Here is a 10,873-nt window from a genome sequence, read left to right as displayed (position 1 = left end):
CTGGTGGTTTCTAGGACCAAGTGTGTATGGGGCCCAGGCCTGCCTGTGGGGCACACGCCTGGGGGCACAATGCTTTACCAACTCTGGAGCCATCTTTTTATGTGTGTGCCCCCCACTAGCCTGTCTTTCTTGAAGGAATACCCACAACCCCAGGGCCCGTACACAGAAGAGTCAGAAATACTCGAATGAATGAGTGATTCTGTCACCAAGCAGGACTTTCCTCTAAAGCCCCGGTCAGCATTATGAAAGTCTTGTCACAGCAGTTGAGGGGAAAGGTTCTCCAACGAGGCCAGCAGCTCTGGTGTCTTCCAGTTCCTCCAGGAAACCCCCCTTCCAGAAGAGAGAAACCTCCCAGCTCTAGGACAATCCAAGGCAGGACGGTGGGAAAGTAAAGGGAAGGGACCTCCTTGGGAGGAAAGTGCCACAGCACCATTTACTGTGAAGAACCGGCCGGCCATGGCCTCCATTGGAGCAGGCCTTCCCCGGGTGCTAGAACAGCTGGCCGGGGGCCCTGAGGGAGGTACTGATCACCAGAGCACTGATGCCCGGAAGCCAATTCATAGGTTGGCTCACTCACCACAGATTGGAGAAGCAGAGCCTGTGAACCAGGGGCTGAAAAGAGGGCCTCAAAAGCTCCAGGCCCCGCCCACCAGTGCTGACAGACTTTTCCAAACTAGCCTACTGTTCGTGGAGCCTGAGAGTGTAAACCACACTGTCTCCCTTTTGCAGGGAGGAAACTTGAAGCCCAGGGAGATAAGCCTTTGACTCATCGGCCCCTTTCAGACGTCACAGCCGCCCAGAGAGCTGACTACCCTTCCCAGCCTCCCTCGTGGCTACAGGCGGCCATGCTGACCAAGCTCTAGCCAATGAGACGTGAGGCGAAGTGATGTCTATGACTTTGGGGGTTTGCTCCCAAATGGCAGAGCTGTGGCCTCCTTTCTTGTTCTTCTCCTTCCGAGGCCTAGCGAGCCATCTTGGACAACACAGCCGAGGGCAACACCTCAGAAAAATGGAGAAGCAACAACATGGAAAGAGCCTGGGCCCCTCATATCTGGGCGCACGGCCTGGGGCCACTCTATCAGCCCTGACCGGCTTACGCTGCACACACTGTTAATAACAAAACAGCCCGTCTCGCTGAGGCTACTATTACCTAAGCTATTTGCTACAGCCACTGAATCCATATCCTCCTGACCCACCACATAGCCCAGGAGTGAGTTTCCTCAGGAAGCCCAGGACCACTGGGACTGCCTAACCCCAGGGGCTCTCATTGTCCCAGGACAACAGAGCTGTGACCTCCACCCCAGGGCCCAGCTGTTTTCTTGAAGTAAGAGCTGGGGAAGTTGCTCAGAGGAAGCTGCTAGATTGCCAAGGATAGGAAGAAAAATAAACACAGCTGATATTCCACCAGCATAGACACCAGCGCACCTGCACGACTTGTTAAAACGCTGAAATTCTTCCAGGCCAGCTGATAAGCAGCCCCGGCCCTGAGCCACCCCACCCCTGGAAGGGTCCCCTTCCCCGGCTATTCCAGGCCCCAGACCCAGGAGCTAAAGGGGCAACGCCCGGCCCGGAAAGGGGTCGCCAGGACCTCATCCTGACCCCTGGACATCGATTCGGCAAGCCCTACTGCTTGTTAAATGGTTTGAACCTGACCCCTGGCCACCAGGTGCCTGGTCTGAACTGACTGAATGGAAATGAACCACTGAGGTCAGCACTGAGGGTGACGAGGGTGGCAGGAGATCTGAAAGGCGGACACTGGCCGCTGAGTCCCCTCCTCCACCTCCCTGTGTCCCTCTCTGCCTCTCCTCCCCCAAACCAGAAACACTTGGCCCACCAAGGCCTGCCCTTGCCGATTCAGAATGTGCCACAATCACACCCAGATATTATTGCACACTTTTATTTACAGAAAACACAGATAAAGCATTTCAATGTTCATTTAGCAAACTGACCCACTCTTTTTTTTTTTCTTTTTGGCACAAAGAAATATCACTGATGGACCCCAAGATCAATCTGAAACCCCTAAGATTTATCAGCCGTCACTGGTCCAGGGGCAGCCACGAGACTCAGACAGACAGACAGACAGCATCGCCACAGACTGGAAAATAATAAACAAGGTCCACATTCACCTCACAGTAAAAACCTGCTCACCGACAGGCAAGGGCGGGCAGGAGGGGGCAGTTTCTCTGCTCCAAGGGGGGCAGCGGGCATTGGGGGCAGGCAGCAGGGTGGGGAGGGATTAGACACCATTCATAAGTTAGAGAGAGGTGGCCTTTTTTGTTTTTAACCTCTTACCTTGTGGAAGTAAGACAGTTCAAAAACTACCATACCCTGACCACTCGTCCGTTGGAGAAGCTTCCGAAGTTCTGTGGTTTGGGGCACGTATCTCTCCTCGTGGGCGCCCGTGTGTGTGTGTGTGTGTGTGTGCGCGCGCGCACGTGCGCACGCGCGCACATGTGAATGTGTGAGTGTGGTGCTTGTAAACATTGTCACCATCCACGCAGAGACCCAGCATCCGTGTGTCTGAATGGGGCGGGGTGGGGGCTCACCCCACTTCACGTCCCCTCTGCCCCAGTGATTCCTGTCCAAGACATAGTGCAAATTTCAGAGACGAAAAGGGGGCAGAAGGAAGTGGAGGGTGGGCAGGGGACAGGAAGGACAGACACAAAGGCAGGGTGGGGGCGGGAGGGGGAAATAAGGCAACAGTTAGAAACGGTCCATTTTATCAAAACCGACACCACGTGCCCCTCACCCCCACCCACGGCGCCCTCGTCACGAGAAAGGGCGGAAGTCCCGCTCCTCCACCAGACTGATGGAGGGGTTCTTGAGCTCCTCCTCCGACGTGGCCATCTTGTAGCCCAGCTGCGCCAGCACCCGCTGGCAGGCGTTCTGGGCAAAGGCCACGATGTCGTAGGAGAGGCGGAAGCGCCACTTCTCGGCCGTGGCCGCCGAGTTTCGCACGGTGCCGTATTTGTGCTTGCCCAAGGTGGGGTCGCCCCGCGTGTTGTTCTGGATCCAGCGGGCCACGTGGCTGTCCAAGGGGATCCCCAGGAAGCCGTAGATCTCCTCGGTCTTCTTCATGGGGTTCCTGGCCAGGTCCTCGTAGCGCACCAACATGTACTTGCCCTTGAGCCACGCGGGCCGCGTGAGGCCGGTGGACACGGAGTTGGAGAAGTCCTCGCACACCGTGGTCAGCTGCGTCACGTCCAGGTTGTAGGGCTTCCTCCCGGTGCCGTACCAGAGGCGCCAGAGCCGGTACGTGTCGCGGAAGGTCTCGCTGCGGGAGGCCAGAATGCCACGCGGGTCCCGGACCAACTGGATGACCTTGAGGTTCAACCGGGGGTCCTCAACCAGGGCCCGAAGGTCGTTGACCTCGGGCACCCGCACGGTCTTGATGGCCACGTGGCTGCGCTCCCGACAGGCCTCGGCGGCCACAGTCAAGTTCAGCACGCCGCACTTGCGCACGCAGTCCCCCTCCTCCAGCACCAGGTCGGCGGAGCCCGGCGGGTCGCACACGGGGCGAGAGCACAGCACCCTGCTGGCCCCGCGGCGGAAGATCCTGTCGGTGGTGTGGTTGACGGGCGGCGGCTTGATGTAGTTCTCCAGGAAGTAGAGGTCACAGTCATAGAGGCTCCTCAGGAGGTCGCGGCTGGCGCCCAGCATGACCCGCCGGTCCGCGGGGCTCTTGCCCTGGGTAAAGCGGGGGATGAGCGTGTTCTGCACGTGGTAGAGGGGCTCGAACAGGTAGAAGACGTCCAGGTGCTGGTTGAAGAGCTGGCCCACGAAGGAGGAGCCGCTGCGCGTGGTGGCCAGAATGAGGATGTGGGTCTTGCGGGAGAGGTTGTAGGCAAAGGTGGGGCCCTCCTCGCACAGCCGCTCGGCCAGCCCTGCCTCTGCCAGCCCCGGGCAGGTGTGGAAGGACTTGGCGGTGAAGGTGCGGATGGCCGTGTACTGGATGGCGATTGAGGCCAGGGCAAGGAGGAGGACAGCCTTCCAGGAACATTGCATGGCTGGGCACCTTCATGGGGCTGCTTCTCCACCATGCGGGGTCTGCGGGCAAAGGTGGGCAGCCCTCAGGAAGCAGCCAGGCGTGGGTGCCTCGCTGGGCCCCGGCCGGCGCCCTTAGAAGGGCTGGCCTCCTGGGGGGGCCCTGGGACCTGCCTGATTCCCTCTGCCCCGTGCTCACACACACACCTAAGGGCTGAGCAGCTTCCAGGCTAGACTTTCCAAACTCTGGGGACTCCTGGGAGTTTCTGGGCACTGAACAAATGGACTCCCCACACCCCCGGGGTTTAACCTACAGAATGCTGCAGGGGACTCCCGCCGGGACCCTTGAGTTCCTTAGTGGGGCTCCGCGGTGGCAGAAGCTGACTTCCCCGGCTCACACACTCAGGAGCCCACCAGTCCCTGCCTCCAGCCATTCCCCTGCCACTGCCTGTCACCCCTGCCAGCACCTCCTGGGCCCGCCTGCATCTTCCACCCCCCGTGAGCAGGCACCTGGTCCCCCCACGTGGGCATCTTTCCTCCAGCCCCTGCCCACCCCTAGTATCCACTCACCTCTGCCCCCTGGGCCCAGGAAAGGGGGACAAGTGTGTCAAGCCCACCTCCCCAACTTACGGATGTAGGTGACTGGTTTACTCTAGCTGAGGACTCCTGGGATCCCCCGGGTTAGGATAGCCAACTGGCCCAGAACAGGACAGTTCCAGGGCTGCTGAATAGCATCCCTTACCCAGACCCCAGCACACTCCAGGTTTGTTTCTGGCCACAGGGGCAAGGGAGGGGTCCGGGCAGAGGGCAGATGACCCCCACTGACAGCAGAGTGAACCGGCTCTTCCGGGCCCCCCATCCCAGCCAATCCTCAAGGGCCTCTGCCATTAGGCTCTCAGCCCTTCTGTCCACAGGGGGAGCTCAGAGGCCCCACTGTGACCCAGCAATGGCCCCAGAGAACCAGGCAGGACAGAGAGGAGAGGAAGGGGTGGAACAGAAGGGACACCTGAAGGAATGAGAAAGTGGGTGGGGTGGGGACAGGAGAGCAGGGAAAATGAAGGGTGTGTCACAGGTCTGGAGCGAGGTGCCAGCCTGAGCATCTGGAAGTCCCCCCCAAGAGAGGCTGGCTCAGCTCCCAGGCCCTGGGGGACGGCTGGGGCTGCTCCAAGAGCGAATGCAGGGAGGGCTCCACCACTCACCAAAGAGGGGCTGCTCCGAGCTAGGGAGTCCACAGCTGCCGGGGCTCCTGGCCTAGCCGGCGGTCCCAGCCTGTGCAGATGCCCTGTGGCCAGCAGACTGCAGAGAGAGAGAGGTAGGGGAGGGGTTCTGAGGGGGGGGGTTGATCTGTCAGCACCGCCCTTCTCACCCCTTCTGTCCTGTGTCCTGTGCCCCCACAGACTACCTTCCAAGGCCATGGGACAAGGGCCCTGGCTGCTCTCCCAGATCACTGACTCAGGCCTCCAAATATCCTAGAGCCATCTTTTATCTCCTAGATCTGGCCCTGAGTCCTGGGCCCTCCACCCACCTCCCCACCCCCTAGCCATCCTCTCCTAGCAAGTCACTGTCCCTCACACCACGACCCGATGGGCAGGCCTCCATCACCAGCTGACCAAGAGCTGGTGCCCCACATGGGGAACCACCCCAGGGAGGACCCCCAAACTCATCACCCAAGGCAGCTGCAAAGAAATCCACTGGCCACAAATACCCCGAGGCCTAGCTAGCTCTGTTCAGCTCTGGTGGCCAGACTGACCCACCAGACAGATGCCGGGCACCCGAGAATGGAACGGCGACAGAGTCAAAGCTGTCCCAGAGAATTAGGCCGGAGCACAGCCCTGGCTGGTTCTGCATTTTATTTATTTTTTTATTTTTTTATTTATTTTCTGAAGGAGAGAGAGAGAGAGAGAGAGCATGAGCGGGGGAGGAGCAGAGAGAGAGAGGGAGACACAGAATCTGAAGCAGGCTCCAGGCTCTGAGCTATCAGCACAGAGCCCGATGTGGGGCTCGAACTCACGAACCGTGAGATCACGACCTGAGCCAAAGTCGGATGCTTAACCGACAGAGCCAGCCAGGAGCCCCTGATTCTGCATTTTCAATCGACAGAACCACCTGACCCTTCAAAATCTGACTCGTTCAGTGACTCCCCAAGAGAGGTTTAGAGAAGTCAACAGGGCCACCGGGGGGCTCACCTCAGACCTCCCGGTGGAAATGGCAGCTCTGTCTAGACAGCCCAGACGCCGAGGGCCGCACGGAAGGGACAGCCGGGGAGGGAGGTTCTTCTTCCAGCCACAGCGGAGAGGAGAGCGGCTACCTACAACTCAAAGCAGAAGTGGACCAGGGAGCATCCCTGACCTTGACGCTGCTCGCGGATTCTAAGTTAAAACATCAACACCGTGGCGAGCGTTGTTTCGGTTAGCATCTTTGGAGTACTTCCTAAGTGCCAAGCCTTTGACCTGCATCTGCGCGTTTATTCCTCACAGGAACTTCCCGTGGAAGCCAATTCTTAGCTCCGTTTCACACTGGAGAAGGCTGAGGCACAGAGAGGTGGAGTCACCCCCCCTGAGCTCGCGTGCCTGGCTCAACGCACATCTAGCAGGTTCCCAAAGCCCTCGCTCTTTCCCTCTGAGGAGATTTGACCTTGTTCCTCCAGCTTCCACGCACTTGGCCTTCAAACATGCATTCGATTAATGTCCCCAGCCCACTTGTGAATCGGCAAGAGAGACGGGGCATAAGAAGGGTACAGACGATCCGTAAGACTTACGGCATGTTCCTTCCCTTCGCCGTCTGGTCTTGTTGATCTACTGGCTCGTGGCTGAGGGGGTGAACTTGTGCCTTGTGAATATTCTGCCCACATCCCGCTATTTGGCATGACTCCTTTGGGGGAGGGGTTCGCGGATCCTCACGTCCCAAACCTGCCGTGCTGCCTGGCTCGGCCAACTCTGAACACCATGCGGTTCCTTACAGCCCCCTTTGGGAGGGCAGGGTCTTCACTCCCATTGTTTAGATGGAGAAACTCAGGCTCAAAAACTAAGCAAATGGGCATGGGCAAATAAGGAGTAGCAGAGACTCGAATCCCCCTGTGTCAGACTCTTAAGCCACTGCTTTGAACCCTTTACCATCAGCTTAGCGGAGTAGAAACAGACCTAAAGAGTCTGGGTGCCTCAGGGAGGGGCACAGAAGCTGGGCTGAGGTGACAGTGGGCCATCTGAGGCTCTGGGGGTACTTAGTACATACAGGGAATAGTACCGCGTCACCAGGTGGCAGTAAATAGGAGAAGAATACAGTCTAGATTCTTGCGAACCCCCAATGTGATCAGAGAAAAACCACACCCCTGACCACACCCCATCCCCCCACCCCCCCGCCCGCCTCACTCCCCGGAGGCGGCGGTAGAGAATGCTGACTCCATCAACAAGGTTGGGTGAGGTGCCCAGCAGAACTGCCTCTCTGCGTTAAATTAGATCCTCCTACAAAATGCAGGCCCACCCTGCCTGAGTGCCCCAAGACAAATGCCTTTAAAGAACAGGTAGGGAATACCATTAATAACAGTGCTCGTAATATTTTTTTAACGTCTTTTTTAAACTTATTTTTGAGAAAGAGAGTGTGTGCAAGCAGGGGAGGGGCAGAGAGAGGGGGGACAGGGAGAGAGGGGGACAGAGGATCTGAAGCAGGCTCCGTGCTGACAGCAGCGAGCCCGATGCGGGCCCCGAACTCACACATGGTGAGATCGTGACCCGAGCCAAAGTCAGAGGCTTAACCGACTGAGCCGCCCAGGCGCCCCTGCTTGGTACGAGTTTTAAGTTATTTAAGGGTCTGCAGTTGCAATGCCATTGCATTAGGTGGCCCTCCCTTTGCTCTTAACCCGTGAAGATCTGCCAGATATCCAGCATGGTCCGGGCTCTGTTCTAGGAATCACGGAGGGGAGAAAGCATGAAGGCAAGCACTTCCTGGGCATTCACGATGTTTATTCCAGACAAATGCTCCTCACGCCTTCACGCCAACCCTGTGTGGTCGACGTTGCCATATCCCCATTTTACAGATCAGGAAGCGGGGGCTCTGCAAGGTTAAGTGACTTTCCCAAGCTTACACTCCGAGTAAGGAGCAAAGCCAGGATTCTAGCCCAGGCACTACTCCCTGGAGCCCACGCTCGAATCCTCCTCCCTGACCCATGACATTAATCCCCTGGGATCCCCACCGAGGCAGGAAACAGACGTCTTGAAGAGATTTCACTTAACTCTAAGATTCTGGCACCAGAAGGAGAGGTCACCCGTAGAGGGGACCATTTAGGTTTCTCCCCTCATAACTTCCCCCCCCCCACTCCACCCCAGAGAAACTTAAGGCCAGGATTAGCAACTGCTACCTTGGCTAATAAATCAGAAGTAACTGAAACATCCCGACGCTACAAATCCCTAAGAAAGGGGGACTCAGTGTCGCAGGTATAGCACCAACAAGGGGAATGCGTTCAAAGTCCCAGCCCCAGGCCATTCCCCTGTCTCCCAGAAGGGCAAAGCTAGGGCATGGGAACAGGAAGATGAAGAAAGTCAGACCCTCCTAGAAAGGCCCCTGCTCTCCTGCCAGCCTGGCAGAACTGGGCTCAGGGCTGGCCAAGCTTCCTTGGTATGCTGGAGGCATCTGCCCTGGAAACCAGAGGCCCCAGGGCCAGGTCCCACTGTTCCCAGGGGAGCCCTGGCCACTGCAAGGAACTCTCCAACGCCCTTGTCCTCCAAGCCAGACTGTGAGCCCCACGGCCCCTCCCTGGGCTTTGAGCAGGGCCTTCCTCCACCCCTGGTTAGTCACAATCCAGACAAACCCTAGACACAGGAGCCCAGAATCTGTAACCTCTGTTGGAAGGCAGGGGAGTTGATGAACTCCCAGCAGGATTCAATGTCAGCCACCGTCAGATTAGGGCACAGATAAGGGCACACGGTGGAAGTGAAAAATGCGTCTACATCAGAGAACTGTAATCCAGAGCTCAGAGCTCAAGCCACGGAATCACACCCATCTGGATTATCACGTAGCAGGTGTGTGGACCGGGATTCACTAGCTTTTTCTGGGCCTCAGTGTCCCTACCCATAAAGTGGGTATAGCCATAGTAGTGACTGTAAGAATCCAAGCATTGAGTCAATGCCAGGCGTAGAATAACGACCTCATGCCTGGGACATGGGCTCTGGCATGAGCCCCATTGGCGGCCAGGTTTCTTAATCTCTCTGGGCCTCTGTTTTCTCACCCAAAGAATGGGGACAATTGTAACAAGGCTGTTGTCAGGACTAATTGGTTAACACAGTGCCTGGCATAAAGTAAGCCCTCAATAAATAACGATACTCTTATCATGAAATGTCTTGTTTGCTTTTTGTCTCAGCTGAGCACCTCAGAACAGATCTCACTGATTCTGAGAGTGAGGTAGACACTCTCCCTGACTGCGGTGTCCGGACCTCTGCCAGGCAGGCCTCTGCCCACGTGGCCCCTTCTTCCCTCCTCTCCTCGCCCAGCCTGAGAACTTTCTGCGGCTCCGGAGCCGCCGCAGTGGCTTGCCTGCTGCCCTCTAGTGGCCACATCCTGTAGTGCAGCCTCTTAGCGCCGCGTCCTTGCTGTGTGTTCAGAACTCCTGGCCGGCTGATGCAGCTTTATGGGAGGATTCAGCCCGCGGGAGGTGATGTTGCAGGGTGCAGTGAGGTGCGATGAGGACACCCCCACCTGAGCTGTGGCCTCTGCTCTGTGCATCCTCTCTTCCTCACCCTCACCCTAAGAGACAAGCAGCAACAAGCGTCCTCACCTCATCCAGAGGGCCTCTCATGCCTCTCTGGCAGGGGAAGGAACGCTGAAGTTAATATCACAGGCGGGAACGGCCTCTGCTTTCCCTGGTTGGGAGACCTTGGACTTATCCCCTGGCCTCTCTGTACCTCGATTCTTCCATAGATCCAGCGACTCTAAGGGCCTCCCAGCTCTGATCCTAGGAAGGCCTGGCGCTCCATTTTCAGAGTCAGGGCCACCCTGGCTGCAGGCAGAGGGATGCTCCTTTGGGAGCCGGAAAGCCCCAGTCATCTTCCAAGAGGATATCAGGGCTGGCAGCTGGGCCCCATCCCCCTCAACTTGGTCCACGGCAGCCCCAGCGGGGGCTAAGAGCCAAGGGGCTCTGCCCTCTGGTGAGTTCGCCCCCGGCCTCCTGCTCTGTGAAAATCCCATGCAACCCAGAGCTGTGGCATTTGCCTCTTCTGGGCCACAGGCCCCTTGGAGAGACACAGTCCCTCTTTCCACAAAGATTCCTTCGTATCCACAATTTTACACACACAAGCAGAAGGCTCCAGGACCCCCTAAAGCCCACCCATGGGCCCCTTAGAGGCTTCACCCCCTCTATGAGCAGCATTCTCCCCTGCCCCAGGATCTTCTTCCCAGCTGACCATACCAGAGAAGCCTCCACAGATATGTATATACTGATATGGGGCTATCACCCAAGATAAAGAAGCTAGAGCCAGAAAACACATGTGCAACAGTATATACTACGGCTTGTTTGTAAAAAGGGGATGAGGTGGGGGGGGGAGGGTGTTTATACACATGCGTATACAACCACTGAAAGAATTCTCACTGAACTGGTAAACTGTAGATGCCCCTGCCGGAGGGACTAGGAGACCGAAGCAGAGTAGGGCGAAGCCACGCCAGGCAAGACCTGGAGGGGTGGGACACTGGTAACTCCCTGCACCCTCTGTTCTGCCCCCAGGGCACTGCCTGCCAGCTCCCCCCTCCCCCACTTCCAAGGCAGCGGGGGGGGGGGGGGGGGGCGGTCAAAGTCACTACCTTTTGGCTCTGTCTGTTCAGGCAGGCCGCTAAGGGGAGCAGTCTGCTGGTGCTGCTGAGACAGGGCAGGCGCTGACAAAGAGGGAGACCTCCAGGGGGACCC

The 10,873-nt window shown here is 57.7% G+C and overlaps 1 protein-coding gene across 1 annotated transcript; it reads right to left on the bottom strand.

The window, feature by feature from the left end:
- Positions 1–1,887: 1,887 nt before the first annotated feature.
- On the bottom strand, positions 1,888–10,612 carry CHST1 (carbohydrate sulfotransferase 1). The gene is made up of 3 exons (XM_049647684.1): positions 6,171–10,612; positions 5,184–5,310; positions 1,888–4,047 (listed from the first exon to the last, which is right to left on the bottom strand). The coding sequence occupies exon 3, from the start codon at positions 4,003–4,005 to the stop codon at positions 2,770–2,772; it is 1,236 nt and encodes a 411-aa protein (XP_049503641.1). The 5' UTR covers positions 4,006–4,047; positions 5,184–5,310; positions 6,171–10,612; the 3' UTR covers positions 1,888–2,769.
- Between the last annotated feature and the right edge of the window lie 261 nt (positions 10,613–10,873).

The sequence above is a fragment of the Panthera uncia genome, chromosome D1 (assembly GCF_023721935.1).
Source record: "Panthera uncia isolate 11264 chromosome D1, Puncia_PCG_1.0, whole genome shotgun sequence".
NCBI classification, from domain to species: domain Eukaryota; kingdom Metazoa; phylum Chordata; class Mammalia; order Carnivora; family Felidae; genus Panthera; species Panthera uncia.
Note: the sequence above shows the minus strand (reverse complement) of the source record. Positions and strands in the feature narration are given on the sequence as shown.